Raw genomic sequence first — 24,617 nt, 5'->3', positions numbered from 1 at the left:
CTTCCTGGAAGAGGGAACCTGGCAGCGGGAAGAGCAGGATCTTCCACACCCAGACCCAGAAGGGCACTGTGCTGCACCCCACCTGCGTCTTCACCAACAGCCCCGAGGTGCTGCACACGCAGGAGCAGGCGGCCAGGGGGGCGACGGGAGCCGAGGTACCGGGAGCCCCGGCGGGGGTGGGGAGAAGCCCTGCATCAGGGGTGTGAGGGGGCACAGTGATCTCGGGGTGCCGCTCGCTGTCGGGGGCTACCCCCTCACTCCTCCCCACACTACATCTTCCCTGAGGCTGCTGACCTGGGACCCGCAGGTCCCTGGAGCCACACCTGGCTGGGTGGCCTTGGGGGGTTCACCCCCCTTCCCACATGGTGAGGGCTGCCCCGAGTCTGGAGCCTGTCCCACGGGCTGAAGTATGAGTTGCTCAGTCGTGTCCGACTCTTTGCCACCCTTATGGACTGTAGCCCGCCAGGCTCCTCTAAAATCCCAGTTCATGGGATTCTCCAGGCAAGAATACCGTGGTGGGTGGCTATTTCCTTCTCCAGGGGATCTTCCAGACCCAGGGACTGCATCTGAGTCTTGCGTCTCCTGCATTGGCAGGCAGATTCTTTACCACTTGCACCAACTGGGAAGCCCAGGGAGCTCCCCCAGCTGTTCACAAACACGCAAACAAAGCTGCTCTGTACTTTCGTGTACGCACGTCTTTGCATGGCCATAGGCTTTCCTCTGTCTGGCATAAATACCTAGGTGTGAAATTCCTGGATCATAGTGGGGCGTATGGTTCATTTTTTAAGGAAACTCCTGAACTGTTGTCCATAGAGGTTGTAACATTTCATATTCCCACAAGCCAGGTGCCAGAGTTCTGGTTGCTTCATCCCTATCCTAACCCTCACCAGCATTTGGAAGACTCAGTTTTTTTTCATTTCAACATTCCAATGGGCCTGGGGAACTATCTCATTGTGTTAATTTTGCGTTTGTCGGGATTTCTCTGGTGGTTCAGTGGCTATGATTTTGAGCTCCCGATACAGGGGGCTTGTGTTCCATCCCTGGTCAGGGAAGCAGATCCCATATACCACATGTAACAGCTCACCTGCCACAACTAAAGATGCCGCATCCCACAATGAAGGTCCAAGACCCTGCACGTGCAACTAAGACTAGGTGCAGTCAAATACATACATTTTTTTTAAAAATGAAATACTTTAAAAATTAAAATAAAATTGCATTTCCTTAAAGATTAATGCTGGAATCAAGATTGCCGGAAGATATATCAATAACCTCAGATATGCAGATGACACCACCCTTATGGCAGAAAGTGAAGAGGAACTCAAAAGCCTCTTGATGAAAGTGAAAGAGGAGAGTGAAAAAGTTGGCTTAAAGCTCAAGATTCAGAAAACGAAGATCATGGCATCTGGGTCCCATCACTTCATGGCAAACAGATGAGGCAACAGTGGAAACAGTGTCAGACTTTATTTTTTGGGGCTCCAAAATCACTGCAGATGGTGATTGCAGCCATGAAATTAAAAGATGCTTACTCCTTGGAAAAAGTTATGACCAACCTAGATAGCATATTGAAAAGCAGAGTCATTACTTTGCCAACAAAGGTCCGTCTAGTCAAGGCTATGGTTTTTCCAGTGGTCATGTATGGATGTGAGAGTTGGACTGTGAAGAAGGCTGAGCGCCGAAGAATTGATGCTTTTGAACTGTGGTGTTGGAGAAGACTCTTGAGAGTCCCTTGGACTGCAAGGAGATCCAACCAGTCCATTCTGAAGGAGATCAGCCCTGGGATTTCTTTGGAAGGAATGATGCTAAAGCTGAAACTCCAGTACTTTGGCCACCTCATGCGAAGAGTCGACTCATTGGAAAAGGCTCTGATGCTGGGAGAGATTGGGGGCAGGAGGAAAAGGGGACGACAGAGGATGAGATGGCTGGATGGCATTATCAACTCGATGGACATGAGTCTGAGTGAACTCCGGGAGTTGGTGATGGACAGGGAGGCCTGGCGTGCTGCTGTTCATGGGGTCACAGAGAGTCGGACATGACTGAGCGAGTGAAGTGAATTGAAGGTGTTTATATCAAACCTGTGTGTGCATACTCAGTCGTGTCTGACTCTTTTTGCGACCCTGTGGACTGTAGCCTGCGTCTCCTCTGTCCATGGGATTTTCCAGGCGAGAATACTGGAGTGGGTTGCCATTGTCCTCCTCCAGGGGATCTTCCCCCCACCCAGGGATCAAACCAGCGTCTTCTGTGTCCCCTGCTTTGGCGGGCCGATTCTTAACCCATGAGCCTATATTTTCTTAAAGAAGATTAATGGTTTTAGCTCTGCTTTGGGGATTTAGGCTTTCTTTTTCTAACCTGGCTTCTTGTCTCATTCAAATCCATCACTGCTAGTGGAGAGATACAGATTCAGCCTGACGGCAGGCATCAAGGGGTGGGAGGTGGGGGCGGCTGGAGCGCCAGAAACAATTACTAGCATTAGAAAGGACTGCAGGCGAGATCCGCCCTCCCTCTGTATCAGGGAAACTGACTGATAAGCATTTTCCTCCCCTAACCCAAAACTTTCCTGAAGCTAAGAACTGCTCTCTCTGCCTGGACTTATAAAGCAGTATGGTTTATGCTGCTGGTGTCTGCTTCCTTTCTGGAAGTCTGGAATTTAGGTACATGCTGGGTAGACTGTGCCTACGTGAACAGCCTCCCCCAAATTCACAGGTGGGTCCTGAGTCTCTAACGCATTTCTCTGCGCCTAAACTTTGAATACACGAATACACGTGGCCGCATTTTCGTTGCTAGGGAAACGTGCTGGGGCAGCCCTGCTGGGAAGAGCCAGAGGCAGGAAGGGGACTCTCCCCTTTGATCAGCTGCGTGTCCTGATCTCTACATCTCTACAGTATTGACTATACTGTATAAACTCTATATTGATTCCTGTAGGACCTCCTAGCAAGTCGCTGAACATGGGAGTGGTTTGGAGACCCTGACTCAACTGATAACCCTGGGTCAGACCCAGATGGAGAGGGGGCGGTGCCTGAAAAAAAGTCTAAAATGCAAACTACACCATACTGTTCGCTGTTCCATTGTGTGTGGGCTGCCAGGAATTGCTTTATGAAATTTAAATTCTACTGCACTGTTAGCAGAGTGGCGCAGCGGAAGCGTGCTGGGCCCATAACCCAGAGGTCAATGGATCGAAACCATTCTCTGCTAGCTGCAATGTTTTTGGGCTTCCCTGGTAGCTCAGCTGGTAAAGAATCCGCCCGCAGTGCAGGAAACCCCACTTCAATTCCTGGGTCGGGAAGATCCTCTGGACAAGGGATAGGCTAACACTCCAGTATTCTTCGGCTTCTCTGGTGGCTCAGTCGGTAAAGGACTCCGCCTGCAATGTGGGAAACCTGGGTTTGAACCCTAGGTTGGGAAGATCCCCTGAAGGAGGGCAGGGCAACCCACTCCAGTGTTCTTGCCTGGAGAATCCGCATGGACAGAGGAGCCCGGCAGGCTGCAGTCCATAGGGGTCCCAACGAGTCGGACACGACTTACCAACTAAGCACAGCACTAAGTAGGGAGAGATTGGCATTTTTTTATGGGTATAGGATATAATTAATGCAGATTCCAAATGCATATTTCTAGCCCTTGAATGCTAGATTTTTACATCCAACTGCCTACTCGACACAGCCAGTTGAGCGTCTAACGGGCACCAGCAATCGGAGTTCCTGATTCACCCACCCCACTTCTGGGCCCCTCTCCCCCGTCTTCCCCCATCCTGAAATGACAACTCCAGATCAGGCAAAAGTCCATTGGCTTTTTTCTTTGCAGGTCAGCCATTGATGGTGGATTCACTCTCAAAATGTATCCTGGATGCACCCACCCCTCTGCACCCCGACCTGCTTGGCGCTGATGGAGCCGCCACCACCTCCGGGCGGGACTCAGGGAGGCCTTGCTTTCCCTCAGTCTGTTCCCCACACGGCCACCAGGGGGCGCCAGTCCACACCAGCGGCCGCTCACGCCTGGCTTCCTCACCCGCAGTCACCGGCGTGGACCACCGGAACTTATGTTCCGACTCCCGCTTACCTTCTGATCTTACACCCTCCTCACGACGCTCCAACTACACTGCGCTCCTTGCTTTTCCCGGAACACGACCGACACACTGCCTCTTCAGAGGTTTTCTTTTGGGAGGGGGGGGGTGTGTGTGAGGCGGGGGGGGGGGGGGTCCTTTTTTAAAAAATTGAGGTTAAATTCACATCACATAAAACTAACCATCTTAGGCTGTAGGATTCAGTGGCATTTGGTACATTCCAGATATTCTTTTTTAAACAATGATCTTGTTATCATTTCTTACAGGAAATAATGGCAATGGGAGTTATGTATGTTTTAACTGTGGTAAAACACACTCTAATCTAACCTTTACCCTTAGAAGAATTAGGAAGACTTCTCTGGTGGTCGAGTGGCTAAGACTCTGCGGTCCAATGCAGGGGGCCCGGTTCCAACCCTGGTCAGGGAACTAGATCCCACGTGCCGAAATTAAGACCCTGTGCAGCCAAATACAAATACTGTAAAAATAAATAAACTGGTCAGAGTGGTACTGTGTCCTTCCCTATTTTAACAGTTTTCTTAGACCTTAAGTATATTCCCCTGATCATTAAAAATTCTTCCCCTTCCCAAAAAGTTCTCCCCAAAGATGGTGTTCTCTTAAATGGTGATGAAATATCCTATTGTGTAGACATCCCACTTGTAAAGACCATTTCTATTGCCTACATTTGGACAGTCTGTTTCTAATTTCAACTGTTTCTGTTCCGTCTTCCAAACAGCACAATGGCTGACATCTCTGCATCCATCGAGGCATCTTTTGAATTCCTGAATTCCTTTTGGAAAAAAAAAAAATGTGGAAAAACTGGGAAAAGTTTAAGGAAAAAGAATCCCCTGGAATCCCCCACCCAAGAGACTCTGGGGTTAGTTCAGTGAACCGCAGCGTGGATGTGGGCAGATCCTGTTTGCTTTATTCCACAAAAGAGCAGAACACAAACACATTCCGGGTATTACACACGCTTCCGACCCTGGGTAACGGCTGCAGAGGCTGGCCTCCCTCCCCCAAGGGGCCCGCCCGCCCCGCAGCCATTACCACGCTTCCTTCCATTCTGCACAGCCCTCTGACCAACCTGTCTCTACATTATGTTTTTTCCCCAAACTTCCGGCCGTTTCCTTCGGGTATGTTCCCAAGAGTGCAATCAGCGGGTCAAAAGGTAAGAACATGTATGACAAGTCTTTGGCACAGATTGCAAGTTTCCATACTTTTTTTTCCCCTAACCATTTTGTTTCTTCCCGAACATTATTATAATAGCCAACACTCCTGTAGGGCTTACTCTGTCCCAGGCCCTTTTTCTAAGCACTTTTATGTACTGATTCCATCCTTGGAATAACCCACACTTGGAGACAGGGACTCTGGGGCACAGAGAGGTCACACAGCTTCACAAGGTCACACAGCTAGTAGGTAAGAGAGCTGGGGTGTAAAATCAGAAACTGTCTCCCAAGCCGACGCTCCTAACCACAATTTAAGGCTCCTGTCTACAGGTGGGTTTTTTTTGCTGCACTGGGTCTTAGTTGCAGCATGCAAACTGCGGCGTGTGGGATCTAGTTCCCGGACCAGGAATGAAACCACGCCCCCTGCGTTGGCTGCGCAGAATCTATCCTACCGAACCACCACCACCACCAGCAGGGTAGTGGTCAAGGATGGAGGGAAGCCCCTAGTAGCTAAAGCTTTAGAAGGCCAACTCACGGCCACTCTGCAGTATCAGTGTACTATCATTTATTCCGTCATCACCCAGCTGGTCGGCTAATTCCATTTTTATACCACAATCAGGCAGATACAGGTTCTATGGTGCTGGAAGCTTTTTACAATTGGGGGACTCACTGTAGGAAAAATATCAAGTTACAAGTTCAGGAGGTGGTGTAGGAGCTTGAAAGGGACTAGTGCAAGTAATTGGCCTCGAACCTAAGCTTCACCAGCATCATGTTAAATCCTAATGTACTTTTCCCCCAATAATTATTAGGAAGATTTTCAGACAGTAAAGGCAAGAATTTTCCTGGGACTGCCACCTCGATTCCACCATCACATTTCCCTGAGCTTGTCTGAAGTCGAATCTAGGTATCTATCCCTCCCTGATCTGTCCCCTACTCCCCCTTACTATTTTATTCATTTCAAAAGAAGCTGCAGATCATGGGGTTATATCACTGCAGCTTGCAAATCATTTAACCAGAGTTCAGCATTTTCTTTTCTTTTAATGTAAAAACCAGAAGTGGAAATGTAATTCCGTGCAGGAAAACCCACATTGTCTTTGCAGCTGACCCCCGGTTTTTTTTTTTTTTTTTTTTTGCACACAGGAACACACACATTCCCCCGGGGCCATTAAACAGCACTTGCTGAGACCTCAGCACTTGCCCTCCGGTAGCTGGGACCACCCCCCTCCCCCAGGTGTCCTAGTACCTGGCAGATGCTCCGCGGGCCATCTATGGACATTAACAATCTCCCTTCTTCCAGCAGTTTAGCTTCCTTCAGACTCCCTCCCCAGGATGGATTACTGGGTCAAAAGGCTGAGGCTTATGGCTTTTACCAGACGCAGCTTTCATTTTCACTTCAACTTACCCTCTTCTGACCCCTCCTGTATATACACACAGAGTGGTTTCCTTGTCTGTACAACACTCTTTTCTATTTTTAAGATGGCACAAGGGGAGGAACAGCAGAAACCCTTAAATCGTGATGTGGGGGGAAGGGGAGGCTCTGACGTTAGTCTCTCCCTTCAGCTGTGTTTTATAAATTGCCTGCTCTATTTTTATAAACATCTTGTCCTGGAGCAATCCGCCTAAAGGCTGTGGTTTAAAAAAAAAAAACCAGAGGAAGACTAAAGGAAAACCAAAAAGCAATAAACACTTCTGGCAAGATACCATGCATGATGTCAAAACGAAGAGCCTGGGAGAAGTGTTTGTAGCATGTATGACAGTCTTCAGATCCGTAATAAACAAGCAGCTACTACAAATAAACAACAGTCCAAGAGGAAAACAGTCCAAAGGTTTGGAGAAGCATGGAAGAAACTGCGAGTGATCATTTGAAAAGCTGCTCAACCTCACTGGTAATCACACAGTAAACTTCAAAAAGTCATGAGGCCGTACAGTGCTCTTGCCTGGAGAATCTCAGGGACGGCGGAGCCTGCTGGGCTGTCGTCTGTGGGGTTGCGCAGAGTCCGACACGACTGAAGTGACTTAGCAGCAGCAGCAGCAGACAGTAGTAGAGCTTTGAGCAAGCAAGGGGGCGCCTCGGCTGTTGGAGGGCAAACACCAGCACAGCCTACGCAGAGAGCAATGTGGCTAATCCAAACGACCCTTTAGACACTTGCCCTGCAGCCCAGAGATCCACCTCCAGGTACCTGTCCTACAAACTCATGTGAAATGGCACAGGTACACAGCCATCCCCTTCCAGCTTCACCAGGAGTAATATGGGCCTGGGTGAGTGGAATTCTATGCAGCTGTAGAAAACAATAAAGATGAGCCTACACAGATGCAGAAAATTCCCCAACATGCGCTACAGGGCAAATTATAGAACCACATTAATATCATCCTATCCAAAATGCAGAAAAATGAAGACTTCTATTTTCTGACACCCGTGTATATAATTTAATAGACTCTCACAGGGTGGAGCCATTCACAGCAAACTGCAGAGAAATCTAGCTACCTGTGCAGAGAGGTTTGGAATGGAGGTCAAAGGTCAAGGGCGATATTCACCCTTTCTCTGGTACATTTATGAACCACAGTGACAAATTACAGTGAGACCACACTTTACTACTTGTACGATAAAGATTTGAAAAAGTCCTTTACGGTGGCGGGAGAGGATTAACCCCTACTGATGAGCATCAGTTTCCTCACTTTTAAAAGGGGGACAGATCATTCCTGCCTCCTGAACTGGTGGCTGGATAAGGCGGGACGGGCAGGCCCTGTGACGGGGGTGCTCTCAAGGTCTGCCTCCCCACCACATGATAGCCATCCCCTGCATCAGAAACCCAAGTGCACACCCACACCGCAGGCCTGTCTCCTCTGCCCGTCAGCCCGCCCTGGCTTCCCACCAGGCTTCGGTGGAAATGAGGTCCTGGCACCCACATCCCTGTGTGCTAAGCAGGGCGGGCAGGGGTAGCAGTTGCCCCCGGAAGGGACACGAGTCACGAGTTACAGGTAGTGAGGCCCGAGATGTTGGTCAGGAGATGCTTTATTGTGGGGTGGGGCTCTGGCGTCCCTTGGCAGCTACAACCTGGGGACAAAGGGGAGGCTGAGGGAAGACCAGGGGAGGGGGCCCGACATCCTGCCCACGTGACACCTTTCTTCTGGCAGGGGCCCCCACCCCACATCCCCTGCGGCACCCTCCCTGGCCCGACCCTGGGGTCCGGTGGCTCTGGCCGGCTGAGCCTCTCCTGGGCTTGGCCAAGGCAGCATCTCTCCACCCCTGGCCACGGCAACTGGGTATGGGAAAGGCCCCGGGATCAGCTGGAGACACCTGGGGAGAGGGGTAGCCACTCACTGGATCTCCCGGAACGCCCGCTTCTCCACCAGTTTCACTTTGTACTTTCGCTTGAACCTGGAGGAGAGAGGAGACAGCAGTCAGCGACCACCAGCCCCCCCACCCCACCCCCACTCCCTCGGAAAGGTCCGGGAGGCCCGCCCCTGCCACGGCCCCGCCCTTACTTGGCTCGCTCACGAGGCTCGATCATGTTCCTCCTCTGGAAGCTCTTGAACCGGTCACGGAGGATGTTGCCCTCGGGCTGCGGGACACAGAGAGGCCTCAGCGGGCGCCTGGCACAGACCCTCGGGCCCTGACCTCTCCACGGGGGCCAGTGGGGAGTCAGCCTTGCAGTCCCCCCGTGAGCCAAGGCGCCCAGTCTGGCCTCGTGTACACTAGGGGCTAGGCCTGGTCCTGAGCTCGTGGGCTGACAGGTACTGACCCGTGGACCAGCCCTGAGGAGGCGGCTGGAGAAGTGGGAACGGGTGGGGCCAGCAGTGGGGCTTGGAGGGTCAGAGGGAGAAGGGTGCAGGGCGGCCTGCTGCCCGGACCCCCGAAGCAGGCAGGACCACACAGGGCCCGTGGCCATGCGAGGAGCCGGGTTTTCTCCTGGGGACACCGGGGAGCCACAGCAGCTTCTGAGCGAGGGAAGAACAGGCTTTGCTCTGAGCTTTAGGGAGACCCCTCTGGGACCAAAGACACGGAGGGTGGGGCTGGGGGACCAGGGACAGCCCAGGAGAAAAGACTTTCTGAGGGTCCCAGGCTCCAACCATCGCATCACCCGCCCATCACCCTGGGGGACCCCGTGCCCTCAGCCCCCAGGCATTAGCCCAACCGGCCCCGCCTGGGGGTAGCCGTGATGTCGCCCACAGTCCCTGCGGACACGGGGAGCAAGGATGGTGTCATCACTGGGCACGGGCGCCTCCCCTTCAGCACCCTGGCCGAACAAGTACCTTCAGGGTCCTGAGCGAGTCAGAGAGCTCTGAGCTGAGCTGCACGTCGATGTCGGGGTCCTGATACCTGGAGGACACGGGGCGGGGTGTCCAGGGGGTCAGCCCAGCCTGGCACACAGGACCTGGGGCTGCTCCCGGGAACCGCAGGCCCAGCGGTGAGGGTCCGAGAACCTGGGGCTTTGGGGAAAGAGGGTCTCCCGGGAGGAGCCCAGGCTAAGCAAAGGTAGGAGGGCGCCCGCCATGGGGTGGGGACCCCTCCTGGCCTCCCGGGGAGCCCCCGGGCCGGGCCTCACTTGAGCCGCCCCAGCCGCCTGGGCTTGTCCGCCTCCGCCAGCCGCTTTGCCTTCCGCTGTTCCCGCCGCCGGGCCAGCTCCGCCAGGCGCCGTGCCACCTGCGCCTTGATCCCGCGCAGCCTGAAGAGCTCCTGGTGCCGGAGGCGGGTGGCCCGCACCACAGCCTGCTGCGTCCTCTGCGGGGACAGCAGGGTCAGGGGCCTGGCCAGACGCCACCCCGCCCTGGCCACCTGCTGCCAGGTCACAGGCATGTCCCCACGGGGACTGTTTGCTGAGCCCACCTTCCTGATCCTGACCCCTTTGTCTCTACAGTTCACACACCCTTCCCTAGCCCTCATCCCGAACATCAGCCCCACGGCGGCAGGGGCTTGACCTAGAATGTTCCCCACTGTGTCCTCAGAGATGAGGTCGGGAACTAGTCCTCCACTGACCAAGTGGCTTCAGGAATCCCAAACAGCCCCGAAAGACAGGCTGTGAGCCTGGGAGAAGCAGGCCGGGGCCCGCAGCGCTCACCAGCATCCGGGCGGCCTTCTCCCGCCGCCGCTGCTGCTCCGTCTTCTTCTCCAGGGCAGCCGGGCGGCCGGGCACGGGTGAGGCCTCCCCTCTTGCGGCCGGGTCTCCCGCCTCGGGCCCCTCGTCCTGGCCCTCGCTCGGCTCGCCCTCCCCATCCGACTCCTCTAGCAGCCCCTGGCACATCTCCCGGAAGGCAGACTCCTGGGGAGAGGGGGCGGGTCAGACGTGGGCCAGGGGGCGGGTCAGGGGCGGGGCGGGCGGCGAGGGTGGGTCTGCGCTCACCTGGGTAGCAGCCTGCTCCGAGGCCGGCAGGGCCAGCTGCCTCTCCAGCTTCTCCGCCGCCTTCTCCCGCTGCAGCTCCACCTCGTGGGCCGCCCAGAGCAGGTTCTGGGAGGGGACGGGGACACGGGTGAGGACCCAGATCCGGGGGGCCCTCTCGAGTCACAGACCTGGCCCTCCCACCTCCGACCTGCACCCCCACCCTGGTGCCCAGCCCCCCTGCACTGGCTCAGGCTCTGCTCCTCACCCTGGCCTCCCTACAACAGCCAAGGGACTTCGAATTCTTAACCTCACCCCTGCTCTTCCCCTTCCTCTTCAAGGACAGTCTACTCCGCCCCAGTACATGGAAATTCCTCAGACAGGGCGGAGCGGGGGCTGTCCAAGACCAGGGAAGACAGGGCATTGGGGGGTGACGGCTGACCAGCATGAGACTTCTTTCCGGGGTAACGAAAATGGTATAAAACTGACTTGCTGCACAACTCTGGATATACCTTACACCACTGAACTGTGCCCTCTATGTGGGCAAATCACAACGGCCTGGGAATCAGATCTCAATTATTTTTTAAAAAAGAGAAAGACTATCTGATCTCTCCGTGAGGAACAACCTTGGTGATCAGCCTTGTCCTCTCAGAGTTCAGCATGGGTTTGCTCCCAGAGACACCACTCCCCAGGTGAGGGTCGCGGCCCCCGCCCAACTGGCTAGGAATCCATCCCCCAGTAAACGACCCTGGATGCATGCACGGAGCCCTGGATGCATGCACAGAGCACCTGTGTCCACTAGTGACCTGGGTTTCTCTTGGGAAATCTGAGCTCCCCAATGGCGGGGGTCTGTCCTCTTTGCTCGTGACATCAGTGCCTAACAGACACCTATGAAACGAACAGCGACTCTCGCCACCAGTTTCTCCGGTTGCTAAACTACCTTTGCCAACCCGCAAGGCTCATGTGGTCACGTGGTTTGTTGCTAACAGCTGAAAGCCTCTTGCATTTATGTCTGAAACATGCCACTGTCTCCCTCACCTCTAGGCCTTTGCAGATGCTGTTCCCTCTCTCTGGAACACCCCATTGTCTCTTACCACAGCAAACTGCCCCCAGTCCCAGTGTTGATGCCCCCTCCTTCAGGAAGCCCTCCCTGATTCCCAAGGCTGGATCTGATACTCCCTCCGTGCCCCTCCACCCCAGCCCTGCCCACTGTGAGACATCATGGTCCAGGAAGAGGTCTGTCTGCCCAAGAGGACTGTGATCCCTGGGATCACAGGGATCTGACTGGCCAAGTGCCGACCAGAGAGAGGCCTGGCGAGGTGGGGGACCGGCGTACCTGGTGGTCCTCAAAGGTTGGGTTGTACGAGGCTCCCGCGGGTGTCACCTCCACGGCAGGTACCTGGGAGGGCTTGGTGTGCAGATGCTGCGGCCGCTGGAGGAAGACAAGACCAAGGCTGGGTGAGACCCAGGAGTCCCACGTCTCAAGCTCCCGCAGGCACCAGTGCTGGGACCCCGGGCCTGGGAGGTGGCAGAGGCCTCAGCACAACCCACGGCCTTCAACCTGGAAGGGGCTTGTGGCATCTGAATGATGCAGAGAGGGACTGGCACCCCAGGTGCGGCGTCCCCAGGACAAGCAGGAGCTCTGCTCGCCTTTCCTGAGAAGAGTCCCTGTCATCCAGGTGCTGGGGGACGCTTGCAAAATCGTGCGGCACACTCATCAGGCTGCCACTGCAACCGGCAGCCAGGTTGCGCAGAGGGTACGAGGGTCCCTGTCAGCAGAGGGCACAGCCGACAAAGGGCCGACAGACCCTCAGAGCAGGCCCCCGTGAGCTTGTGACGAAGGCACAGCTCCCAGCTCAGCTGAAACCTGCCCATGGGTTTCTAACAGCCCCCGGGGGGCCCGAGCACCAGCTCAGCTCTGAGCAGCAACCCCCAGCCAGACCCCCGTGTCCCTGCTCAGCTGGCTCCCACCCCAGCAAAAGCCTGGGGGTCACCAGGCTGCCCCTCTCCAGCCCCCACTGCCCGCCAGGCTGGGTGCTTCTGCCTGAGGACTTCTCCTGGGTCACCCCCAATTCCTCTCCATGCCGGGGTGCCTGGCCCACCACAACCCCACCTCCAGAGCGCCCCACAACACCACTGCTCTCCTGTGCAGAAGCACTTGAGATAAAGCTCACAGCCAGAGCTGGGCTGCCCGCTGAGTTCTCCTCCCCGCCAGCTAGCCCCACAGGCCTGCCCTTGCCTGGAGGCTCCGCCCTTCCATCTCCAAAGGCTCGCTCACCACCCCAGGGCTCCAACCCATTTGCAGCATCTTATTTCCCTGCGAAGGTTTCCCTCGTCTCCCCAAAAAACGTCCCACCGCTCCGCTTCCTCCCTCGGAGGCAGCAGACTTGCGCACGGCCTGGCTCCAGCCTGTGTGTTCACAGTCCTAGGATGCTCGGGCTCTAACACGGCATCTCTATGGGCCCATCTTCTGACCCCTAGCTCCGAGGACGCCCTGCTGATGAACTCTCTCACCTTCACGCCTTTCTTCTTGGTCTGCTCCAGGAAAAACTCATCCTGGTCCTCCAAGGGCTGGTCCAGAGGGTCTGTGGAGGCAGTGAGGGGCGGCTGTGGGGACAACATCTTGGCCCCAAGGGGCTCCCTGCTACCCCTCCTCCCTTCAGAAAGATGGCACCGAAGTACTTATGCAAAGATAGCCAAGGAGGGACTGATTCTCAGACCCCAAAGGGCTTCGAACACCAGGGAAGAAAGCATATGAACGGGGTCCAGAAAGCAGAAAAGACCTGAGGCCAAGGGACAGGCATCAGCCCGTTCCGGAAAGCAGAGCAGGAACAAGGACAGGGAGCCACTTCGAGACACCTGACTATGCCGAAGACGCTCAGTGACACCCTCAGGGTGCTCCCTGAGGTCACTGCAAAACCCAAAGGCCTGGGCCTGGTGGCAGGGACACTCACTGCCTTTGGCCCAGAGGTCATAGAAGGGCCGCTGGACGGTGTCCTGGGGCCCAGGCTTGGCTCTGGCTGCTGGGGGGTTGAGGAGCCGGGCCTGTGCCCTGCGCACCTCCCCGGGCAGCTTGCCCTGCTTCGCCAGCCTCTCCCATAGCTGCTCCTTCCGCTTGAGCTTCCTGGCGTTGGGAACCTGGTGGGCGAGGACGCTGGGTGGGGGAGAAACAGCCCGGAGCGGTGGGTGAGTCGCCCCTGCCCCTCAGACACCCCCAGCATCTCCTCCCTCCTTGGGGCGCCTTCTCAGGCTCCTGCTACTCCTCACTAGGCCGGCAGCTTCAGAGCCCGCTTCCCACACCTGTCTCCCTGCTGAGCTCCAGACCCAACACCACCATGGCCTCAGGGCCCTCAGCCGGGAGGCCTCCAGGGAACTCACAGGTCGCTTCAAAACCAACCTCGGTCTCCCTCCGCTCCCCACCCCCCATCCAGCCCCCTCACACTCCTTCAGAGTCAGTCACCAAGCCCTGCCGGACCCTGCTCCCAACGGGGGCGCCCGCCCAGCCCTGCCCTCCGGCCCCAAAGCCCTTGGGCAGGTCTAGGCTCTTCTCTGCCTGCCCCAGCCGGGCCCCATCCTCACTGCCTCCAGTGTGTCCTCCAAAGCCCCTAATCCGACCCCATCTTCCCACCAGCACGCTTCACCTGTCATCCCCTTTCCCTACAATTCCTTTGGGGCCAAGAAGTGAGTAGGGGTCCCACAGAAGGGCACGAGGCCAGACCTGGAGGTGGTGGGGGAGGGGAGGACAGTCTGGGGGTCAGGGAACACTCACTCTTTGGGAGCAGGGACCTTGGAGGTGTTCTCTAGGATGAGGTCGCTCCGGAGGGGCTTCTTGAGAAGCAGTGACCTCTTCTGGCCTTTGGTCCTCTTCTTGTTCAATTCTGGGGTTGGCAGACAGCAGAGAGTCCACACTTCAGGCCTCCTCACTACCCAGGAGGGCCTTCCAGCCCCCCCCAACCCCCCGCCCCCACCACTGGAGCCATCAGACCTGCAGGCCCCAGGCTCCCACCTGAGGAAAGAGGCCCCCAAGGGCAGGGCCCAAGCTGTGACCACCCTCCACACCCATTTCCTGAGCCAGCTGGAGGCAGCCCTGTGCTGGGGACCCAGCCCCATAGCCCTGCACACAAGAGGCTTGCTGAGGCAGCAGAGAAGTGGCTACAGAACCTTCAATACTAAAGTGAAAAAAGTGATGAGGTGACATGAGGCCCAGGGAGCTGGACTCAGGACGGACCCAAGACCATTGATTCTCAGCACGGGGCCATTTCCCGCCTTTACTTCTAAAGCACAGTAAGAACTCCAGGACAAAACATGCTGGGACAGAATCTGTATCCTTCCACTGGCTACGAAACCTGACGGAAGTGACTTTGCTCCTATGCGGCCAAAACAAGAATGTTTAATGCCTACCCTAGAGGTCAGGTGAAGATATGATTACAGCTGACCACTGAACAACACGGGTTTGAACTCATACCCGGACTTGCTTCAATACTAAATACTACAAGAATCCACAGATATAACACCAAGGGTAGAGAGCTGATCACAAATTATTTGCGAACCTTCGACCATGTAGGAAGGTCAGTGCCCTGAACCCCTGTCCTGTTCGAGGGTCCGTTGCATTTCAAGATCCCACAGCAGTGATCACCCACAAAAGCATGCAATCGCTGTCATTGTTTAAAAAAAAAAAAAACTAAGACAGAATCTATAACTACTTCCTTGCCAAGGCAGCTCCCTGCCTGACCCTTCAGTATACAGAACAAATCTCCTCACTTCTGTAAAAGCCAACGTCTTTAATAACCCTTTCTGACCTGCTTAAAGACTCCACCCACCCACCACAGACAGCCCTTCATTTTCCGTAGACCAGATCCCCTGACTGATCTCATAAATGCTCATAAAGGGTACCCTCCTGTAACAGCAGTCTGGTGTTTTGCTTATTAAAGCTATTGGCTTTCCTATTAAAATGCATCTCTTAAGCTTTTCTATCCTCTCCTTAAAGAAGGCCGCTTATTCTTTATCTTCTCTACGTATTGAGAGTAAACCCTATTCCTTACTGAAGCAAACCCTAGCTTGCTTCTCCTCTGTTTATTTTAGCCAGGTTCCAACCCTGTATTTTGACAAGTTAAAGCAAGCAGGCCAAGACAAGTTTCTTACCAACTCATTCGAGTTGATCCTTTTGTTCTCATTAAAGCCCATCTTACTGACTTAGACAGGGCTGTTTCCTTACAAGTCCTTAGTTTGCTTTTCTGCAAATTAACGGAGACCTCCTAAGTTACGTCCTTATTTCCTCATCAAGGCAGATCCCTACTAGCTTCTTCTCTAGGCATTGAAATTTCTCTGAAACTTCAGAAAGAAAATGAGTTATTTAGGTTGGTCATTAGCTTGCTTTCTACTCATTTCAGGTCCTCTTGTTTATAGCAGAGACCCTTTTCTGATGGTGTTTGCCATCCAAGCCACGCCGTGTTTTGGAGGCCGAGGTGGCCTGCTGCTACTGCTGCTGCTAAGTCGCTTCAGTCGTGTCCGACTCTGTGCGACCCCATAGACGGCAGCCCACCAGGCTCCTCTGACCCTGGGATTCTCCAGGCAAGAATACTGGAGTGGGTTGCCATTTCCTTTTCCACGAGGTGGCTTAGGTAACGACTAATCGCCATAAACCGCCACTGAAACCCTTCCTCACCTTTATCCTTGAAGCCAGTGTCCACGAAGAAAAGTTTCTCATCGGGGGCCTCTGATATCAAGCCACTGGGAGATGGAAATGCAGAATGTCAGCCATAGATCGGAGGGGGCTGCGGAAGGAGCAGGTTTAACCTCTCAGGGCCAGGTTTTCTTACGATGGTCATTCAACCACGCACTAACCGCCTGGAGTCCCCTCCAGGCCAGGGTCCCTCCGTCCAATTTGCAGAATTTAATACGTAAAACGCACTAAACTACGGTGGGTCATTGGACGCACTGACATCAGGAAAACTATTCGCGGTTTACCTGGGAGTCTCGTATCTGGTAACCTGATCAAGTCTCCCAGCCTCTCGCCCAGAGTCCCCGGCCCACCTGCTGGGTTTCTTCGGCTGTGCCCCAACAGGCGCTCCCAGCCCGCCGGAACTAACCCCAGGCAGCACGGCTTCCCACCCCGCTGCACAGAACCTGGTCCTGCTGCCGGAAGTCCGGCCCTACGCACCCGCTCGTGCGCTCCTGCAGCCGCACGTCCTCCAAGAACTGATCGACTTCCAGTCCCAGAGGCTCTTGAGCGAGCCGCCTCCAGCCTCGCTTCTTATTTCTTGGGCCTCGTCGCCGCCTCCTAAGCGCTGGATCCACTGACGTGGGCCGCAGCCCCAAGAAGCCGGTATCGGTCTCGCTTTTCGAGCACTGCCCGCCACCACCACCATTATTTCCTGCCGCCATCTTGTTAAAGAAAGAACCACGCCGCCGGTACCCAGAAATCCGGTTTGGGGCATGCGCGCGCCGAAATCCTGCCCCTTCTAGTGACGTACTTCCGCTGTCCGCCATCTTGGTAGGGTGGCTGGAGCCACAAAGAGGCTTGAAGGCCGCCATATTGGTAAAGGATAAATGGCTCCTCCCTCTTCTACAGATTCGGGCAGGGCCCGGGTCGTAGGTTCCGGGTTTTAGACCTAGGCGAAATACCTTTCCCGACAGCCTAGAAGTACTTTTTTAATCTGAATATTTTTAATTTGCTTAATTTTTTTTAAAAGTCTAGTTTTCTTAAAAAAGTAAAGTTAGATGGGACGTCCCTGGCTGTCCAGTGGTTAAGACTCTGCGCTTCCACTGCGGGACATAGTGGGGAACTTAAGATACCCCACATGCCCTGCTGTGCAGCCAAAAAAAAAAAAAAAAAAAGAACTGTCAGGGCAGATTCGGGACAAGGCACATTCCAATCTCAGAACGTTTGACCTGTCAATGTTCCAATCCTAGAATCTTGGAAATTAAAGAACTTTCAGAAGTCGAGGTTGGGAGCACAGAACGTTATGTATGCATGCCGTACGCCAAATGTTAGCAACATAAAATGTTAGAACCCTAGAAGCGCACGCTCAGAATACTGAGCCTCATAGGTTATTCTGGAGATTAAACAAGGTAATATATACAAAGCCCTTAAGATGGAGCTAAATGTTAGCTATTGTTACTGCCTTGCCCCTTGAGACTTCATCTTATAACAAATCTAGTCTGTTTACAAATAAGGAAGGAAGCTCAGAGGCCCTGGGGTCCTGGCAAGCATTCATAGGGATCCAGAGCCTCATAAACGCACAGAGAGGGAAAACGCCACTCGGGGATTCACACCGCAGAATTCGGCATGGGAAAGGTGACGGCCCCCGGGTTGTGGCCCTGGAGACCCGCTTACCCATCACCTGGGACTGGGCAGGGTGGGGTGGGGGGGCGGGGCGGGCAGTGTGAGAAGTTTGGGGTGTGGTCACCGACTCGCCAGCCTAGCTCTCGAGCGTCCACCAGGGGGCGCCAGGAGCCGAACCACTGGGCGCGCGTGGGCGGGGAAGGCGCGAGGACAGCGTGTCCCCGGGCTCCGTGGGTGTGGCCTGGGTGTGAGTTCGCGGAACCCGGAGCTGGGTCCGCTGCGTTGCAGAGGCCCGAGTCCCTCGGGTGTGAGCCAACGCGTGCGCACACTTGGTGTTCCTAATGGGCAGCATCACCGCCTCTCCTCCGGGAGCCCGCTGGTGTTACATGTCAAGAGCTGTGTATCCAGGTTGTGTGGGTGGACGTTGGAGGAGAGGGAGGAGGGCAGGGGTGCACACACACACACACACACAAAAACCCTACGCCCCAGGGCTTGGTTCCCAGGCTCCCACGACAGGAGGTAGGAAGGAGGGATGTCCCAGAGGGAGGGCCCCAGAGTAACTTTTCTACGGAAAATATGTCGGTCTGGCCCCCAGCCCAGGCCTGAGTCATCAGGCTCCCGATGCATTGAGTCATGGCCTCCACCTCTGCCCCTGAGAGCTTGGAGGGACCGCCCCCCCCCCTCCCCGCCGTGAAGTCCTGCCCAGGGTCGTCCTTCCCCAGGGGGTTTGGGCCGAGAGCGATCCCTGCCCTCATCCCATCCCAAGACAGCCAGACTCGCACTGGGAAAGAAGCCTTGGCTTTATTTGCACTCTGGGAACGCTATTCCGTTCACAGTCCCCTCCGGGGCACGGGGTGAGAGGTGATGGGCGTGGGAATCCCAGCGAGCTCCCTGAAGGGGGCGTCATCCCCATCTATTTCGCTCTTCCCCCCATCTTTTCCGTGGGCTCCCCCACCAGGGCCAAGCACTAAAGTGTGTTGAAGGCAGGAAAAGGTGTGTGTAGTGGGGGGTGAGAGTTCCTTTTAGGGGAGGGGAGGGAGGGCTGTAGCACCAAGAACCCCTCCCCCCACGACGTCCCTGAAAAGGGGACTAAAATGACGTCCTGGGGCTTTCCTATCTGGCAGGGGCTCCACTTAAATATGGACGGTGGGCGGAGAGGCCGTGCCCCCGCCGTCTAAAATGCAGACCATCAGTTGTGGGGAGCCTGGGGGGCGGGGGTGGGGGTGGGGGGCGGGTAGCAGGCCAGGCTTTCAGTCCAGAGCAGGTGAGCACTGGAGGACAGAAGGCCTCCGAGTGTGCGCGGGTTTGGGAGGAATAAGCGTGGAGGGGGTTTTTCGTCAACCGAGGATCCTTAGTCAAGAAAGGGGTGTGGCCGGAACTGGGGGCGGGGCTAAGAGGGGTCCCGCGGAGGAAGTAGGAGGTTGCATCTCCCGGCTCTGAGCCCCCGGTGGTCCTGAGGACCCGATGGGGTGGAGGGGCCTTGCCCCAATGGGCAAGAGGAAGTGGGGCGGTGGGGCCCCTGTGTTAGTCATTTCAACCAAGCGGCGGCTCACTTATGGGGATAGGCGAGGGGTCTCTCTCAGAATCAGGGATCAGACTGGTTGGGGCTGGGTGTGTGTCTGAGTGTGAGTGACCCTTGGGCGTGCTCTCTCCTGAGAATGTCAGCTCCATGAGAGCAGCAGATAAATGTGTCTGTTTTACTCCCCAGTGTCTAGAAGGAGCCCTGAACATAGAAGGTGCTCAATAAATACGTGAATGAATGAGGCACGGATGGGTGCTTCCGTGTGTTAGTGTCGGAATGACGTGCTACGTGTAACGTGAGGGTGGAGACGTGGAGGGTGGGCAGAGAAGCCTTGCCCCTTCCCTGGTCCCCACTGTTTGACGGTGGGGGGGTGGGGGCAGAGGGACCCCCATCCTTACAGCTGGGAGAGTGGGCAGGGAGCGCGCTTGTGGGCGGGGGTGGAGACGTGTGTGCAGCCATCCAGAGCTGGGGAGCCACAGCAGGGCGAGAGGGAGGGAGAACGGGCAGGCGAGGGTGGGGCGGCGGGCTGGCTCACTCGGCCGAGCCCTTGTGGCGCCGCTTGGAGGGTGGCACCAGGCGGCGGGGCAGGTTGGTGGGCAGCCCGTGGCCCTCGAGCTTGGCCTCGATGAGGTGGCTGGCCAGGGCGAACTCCTCGTCGTCCAGCATGCCGTCGCGGTCAACATCGCTCAGCTTCCAGATGCGGCCCAGCACGGAATTGGGGAGCTTGGTGCCCACCATCCAGGTCTTGGCCTTGGTGCCGCTCAGCTTGCCGTCGGCCGGCGCCAGGTTGTAGAAGATCTCGTCGTACTTGGATTTGTCCTTAGTCACCACCCACTCGGCGTCGTCATCCGAGCCTTCCTCTCCGTCCTCCAGGGCCTCATCGGGCCCCCGCTCCACGAAGGGACCCATGTGGGTGCCCTCGAAAGCGCCCCCCTGCACACCCACATCCGTGCTCTCCAGCTCCTCCTGCCGGAGCAGGGGCATGAGCTTGGCGATGTCGTGGGTCAGCATCTCATCCAGGGCCTCCAGCAGCTTCGGCTTCAACGAGTGGAACTTGGTGAAGTCATGAGCCATCAGCAGCTCCTGGTTGCAGGGAGGTGGCGGGGGCGGAGGGGGAGACACAGAGAAGTCAGGAGGCACCATCCCCAGGTCCCCCAGCCCCATGCTGGCTCCAGGACACTCAGGCAGCTCTTGATGGAGACGGGCAGAAGTATCTGATTATGGGGGAAAACCCCAATTCATCTGGGTACCCACCACTCAGTACAGACTTGGCAGCAAGTTCCCACCGCCCCATGACTCACTGGACGAGAGGGAGAACAGGGACCTCTGACTCAGAGCAGCCGCCAGCCGGTGGAGGAGGATTTCAACATGGTGACATGAGCTTTACCAGAGCACAGCCCTCAGCCCTGCCCACCCGCTAGGCACCCCAGCGCCCAGCCAGCACCCCCGACCATCATGCAAATTAAGAAAATGCAATTCCTGCCATTCTACTGGCTCTGTTACCCCACCACACAGAAAGGGCTAAGCGGCTTGCTCCTTATTTGGTGGTTAGGTTTGGGATGGACAAGTTATCAGGAGATCCTGGGACCTCCCCCACCACCCCACCCCACCCCCAAATCCTGGCCCCAGGCAAGAAGTCATCTGGTGCAAGAGCTGAGCCCCTGCTGGGCGGAGTCTGTGGTCACCCTGCTTCTCACGTGCACCGTTGCTAAGTCAGTTGCACCAGGATAGTCGCTGCAAAGACTAATCCACATTCTGGCGCCACGTTAAATTTCCAGAGCCAAGGCATAAAGATCATAAGAGACCATAAAGAGACAAGGGTATGGGGGCTTCCCTGGTGGGGCTCAGTGGTAAAGAATCTGTCTCCCAATGCCTGAGTCACGGCTTTGATCCCTGATCTGAGACGATCCCGCATGCCTCGAAGCACCTAAGCCCAAGTGCCACACTATTGAGCCTGTACTCTAGAGCCTGAGAGCCGCAACTACTGAGCCCAGGTGCAGCAACTACTGAAGCCTGTGCTCTGAAACAGAGAAGCCACCGCAGTGAGAAGCCCACGCGCCACAACCGGAGTAACCCCCGCTCGCCACAATTACAGAAAAGCCTGAGCAGCAACAAAGACCCAGCCTAGCCAGAAAAAAAATCATAACAACAAAAAAGTGACAGGGGTGTGATGGTTGTGAGTGAGGAGGACTCCAAGGCCAGGCTGCCCAGGTTCCAACCCAGCTTGGGAGCTGTGCATCCTCAGGAAAGTGACTTGACCTCTCTGGTTTCCCTGTCAGTTTTCAGATGTGTAAAACAGGTTGAGAACTAGCGCTGCCCTCATTGGGAGGTGGCAAAGGCTAAATGAATTCATCTGGATCAAGTGCTCAGTAAACGTCACTGTAATTTTCACAGCTGCTCTTTATCGAGTCCAGCGGCTTTCAACCAGGGATGGTGGTATCCCCCAGGGGACAGTGGGCAATATCTGGAGATGTTTTTGATTGTCGTAATTCGGGAGTGCTACTGACATCTAGTGAGTAGAGCCCAGGGATGCTGCTAAACACAGGGGGCTGCAATGCACAAGACAGCCCCCTACAGTGAAGAATTTTCTAGTCCCAAATGTCAGTAGCTCAGAGGTTGAGAAACCTTGATCCAGCCCAAACTCAGTGCTAGATACTGTCCTAAGGAAGTCACTAACACCAGTCAATTCAGCATTCAGGGTAGATACAGTCAGGATGATGCCCATTTTCCAGTTGAAGAAACTGAGGCTCAGGAAAGTGAGTGACTTGCACAGGTTCACGGAGCTAGTCAGTGGCCAAGAGGAATTTTACTGTACTATATTTCCTCAGTCTTGGAGTAGAAACATCGCAAACCCAAAGGTCACAGGCTTTGAGTATCACCCCAACACAGCCTCAAAGCAGAGCCTGGGCAAGGGGCTAGTCCTCACCTCCATGCCTGAGCTCGTACCTCTGTCCCATGTCCACTGGTTGCTCCTGCCCGGGCCCACCTCCAGCGGCTCTCCATCTACCCCAGGCTGCCACCCCCAGACCCAGTGCTTTCCATGTCACTGGTTAATCCTGGGCCTGAACATGGGAGGAGCCTTCAGTGATCCCCCAATATCCATCTTCCCTTCCTCCTCAGTATAGAATCCCCGAGTTACCTAGGCACCTAGAGGAAAAACTACACTTCCTAGCTTCCCTTGCAGCACTGTGGCCATGTGACTATGTTCTGGCCAACCAGAAGTCAGCACAGGTTGCACTTGCAAATACAGAATTACCCTGTTCAATATAGTAGCCACATATGGTTATTTAAATTAGTTAAAACCTAAAATTTCAGGTTTAATGTGGCTAGTGCCTACTACATTGGACAGCACAGCATAGAACATTTCCATCATCATAGAAAGCAGTATTGGACGGCACTGCTCTAAAAAGCGTTCTTAGAGAGATTGTACCATTAACTACCCCTCCCCCACTTATTGTTGGCTGGAATGCAAACACAATGGCTGGAGTTTCCACAGCCATTTTGTACCATGAGGAGTTCTTGGGCCTGGAGGCCAGGCATGGAGGAGAATGGGCCAGGCATAGACAGAAGAGAACTGGTTCTGTAAAGCACAAAACCAGCCCTGGACCATCTTCCAGGATATTTATGAAGGAGAGAAATAAACTTCTAGTCCTAATTAGGCCACTATTACTTTGGGTTTTCTCTTCACTCCCTTATCCTAACTCACACAACCATACTCTCACGGAACCATTTGTGGGAGGTGCTTTCAGGAACCTGCCATCCATCCCTCTAGTTTTCAAGGCCCCATCCTGAGCCTACGGGAGTTGACCTTCCTTCCCATCACCCCTTGCCCCTCCCTCCTGGGCGTCCACCCACCTGCATCTTCTGGCAGTCTGGGAAGTCGCCAGGAGATATGTGATGCTCCAACTGAATCTTGGCGAAGATGACGGGCAGCTTGAGGATCAGCTGCTTCTTCTTGTTTTCCTTCCCAAACACGGAGGGCATCTCCTTCTTCAGGTAGCTGATGATGTAGGCGTGAACCTGTAGGGAGGAGACTTCTTGCCTGAGCCTGCCTCTGTCACCCAGGAGGGCTCCTTAAAACATGGGTTGGCTGGAGTTTCCAAGTTACCAGGTCTGGCATGGGGCCTGAGAGTATGAATTTCTAACAGTTACAGGCGAGCTGCTGCTGCCGTGGGTACAGGGGCTCTCCCCTCTCCTCTCAGCCCCTCCCGTGGCTTCAACATCCCTCCATGTCCACTGCCAAGTCTACATACCAGCCTCGGCCTCTCCCTGGAGCTCGACTCAGAGCCGATTGCCTTGTCAACATTCCTGGACAGCTCCATCTCGGGGACGCCCGTGGTGGAATTCAGGCCCCGCCCGGCCGTGTCACCCTCAGCTGTGCCCATCTCTGGAGGCAAATGGCACCCTCCCCCCCCGCCTGCCCAGTGGAGCCCAGAGATCTGGAAATTACTCCTGATTTGATCCTCCCTTCTCATTGGAGAAGGCAATGGCACCCCACTCCAGTACTTTGCTTGGAAAATCCCATGGATGGAGGAGCCTGGTAGGTTGCAGTCCATGGGGTCACTAAAAGTCGGACACGACTGAGCGACTTCACTTTCACTTTTCACTTTCCTGCATTGGAGAAGGAAATGGCAACCCACTCCAGTGTTCTTGCCTGGAGAATCCCAGGGACAGGGGAGCCTGGTGGCTGCCGTCTATGGGGTCACACAGAGTCGGACACGACTGAAGTGACTTAGCAGTCTCATTGGTCACATCCATTTCATCAGTCGTTCCTTTGAACTCCTTTGAACTCTCTCCCATTTTTCCATTTCTCTCCACCTCACCATCTCTTGCCTGGTGGGGGACACACCTGTCACCCCACTGGACTCCTGGCTCACCCTCTGGCCCCTTCAATCCTTTCCCTGTGAAGCAGCAGCTGGAGTTTTTTGTTTTTTTAGGAACAAGTGCCAGACCATGAGACACTGCTCCCAAGTTTCAATTTGCTTCTTATCCAAGTGCAAAATTCCTCCCACAGCCGCCAAGGCCTTATGGCAGCAATTCTCCAAGTGTGGTCTGGGGAATCCCCAGGGGGTCCCCAAGACTCTTTAAGGGGGTTGCACACTCAAAACTACTTTCACAAGAATGCTGAGGTGCTATTTGTCTTTTTTACCTTCATTCCCTCCTGAGTGAATCGTGGAATTTTTAAAGGCTAAAAGATACTGCAACTAACTGAATGTAGAAACAGATGTTCGAATCCAGATGTCACCTTTGAAGCCAGACATTAAAGAGATTTGCA

General features: G+C 55.1%; 2 protein-coding genes and 2 non-coding genes across 5 annotated transcripts; 1 reads left to right on the top strand and 3 right to left on the bottom strand.

The window, feature by feature from the left end:
- The first annotated feature begins 3,117 nt into the window (after window positions 1-3,117).
- On the top strand, window positions 3,118-3,189 carry TRNAM-CAU. Its single transcript has one exon. It is a non-coding gene; the product is annotated as a tRNA-Met (tRNA).
- A 5,023-nt stretch (window positions 3,190-8,212) lies between these two features.
- On the bottom strand, window positions 8,213-16,948 carry NOP53 (NOP53 ribosome biogenesis factor). Of its 2 annotated transcripts, XM_006067435.4 has the most exons (13): window positions 16,696-16,948; window positions 16,201-16,265; window positions 14,305-14,413; window positions 13,490-13,689; window positions 13,050-13,120; window positions 11,872-11,967; window positions 10,560-10,664; window positions 10,278-10,478; window positions 9,765-9,940; window positions 9,472-9,538; window positions 8,704-8,780; window positions 8,540-8,596; window positions 8,213-8,272 (listed from the first exon to the last, which is right to left on the bottom strand). In XM_006067435.4, the coding sequence occupies exons 1-13, from the start codon at window positions 16,917-16,919 to the stop codon at window positions 8,266-8,268; spliced, it is 1,455 nt and encodes a 484-aa protein (XP_006067497.3). In that variant the 5' UTR covers window positions 16,920-16,948; the 3' UTR covers window positions 8,213-8,265. The 2 variants fall into 2 exon arrangements, with proteins under 2 accessions (XP_006067497.3, XP_006067498.3); XM_006067436.4 differs by lacking the exon at window positions 8,213-8,272 and having other exon boundaries at window positions 8,536-8,596.
- Window positions 9,325-9,433, bottom strand: LOC112580488. The gene has a single exon (XR_003104886.1). It is a non-coding gene; the product is annotated as a small nucleolar RNA SNORD23 (small nucleolar RNA).
- A 1,654-nt stretch (window positions 16,949-18,602) lies between the features above and the next one.
- Window positions 18,603-23,742, bottom strand: EHD2 (EH domain containing 2). Its single transcript, XM_045163507.1, has 3 exons — window positions 23,596-23,742; window positions 23,198-23,362; window positions 18,603-20,425 (listed from the first exon to the last, which is right to left on the bottom strand). Exons 1-3 carry the CDS (start codon window positions 23,725-23,727, stop codon window positions 19,874-19,876), a joined length of 849 nt encoding a protein of 282 aa, XP_045019442.1. The 5' UTR covers window positions 23,728-23,742; the 3' UTR covers window positions 18,603-19,873.
- Window positions 23,743-24,617: the final 875 nt, after the last annotated feature.

This window comes from Bubalus bubalis, chromosome 18 (genome assembly GCF_019923935.1).
Source record: "Bubalus bubalis isolate 160015118507 breed Murrah chromosome 18, NDDB_SH_1, whole genome shotgun sequence".
Taxonomy (NCBI): Eukaryota; Metazoa; Chordata; class Mammalia; order Artiodactyla; family Bovidae; genus Bubalus; species Bubalus bubalis.
This window is presented reverse-complemented; position numbering and strand designations above follow the sequence as displayed.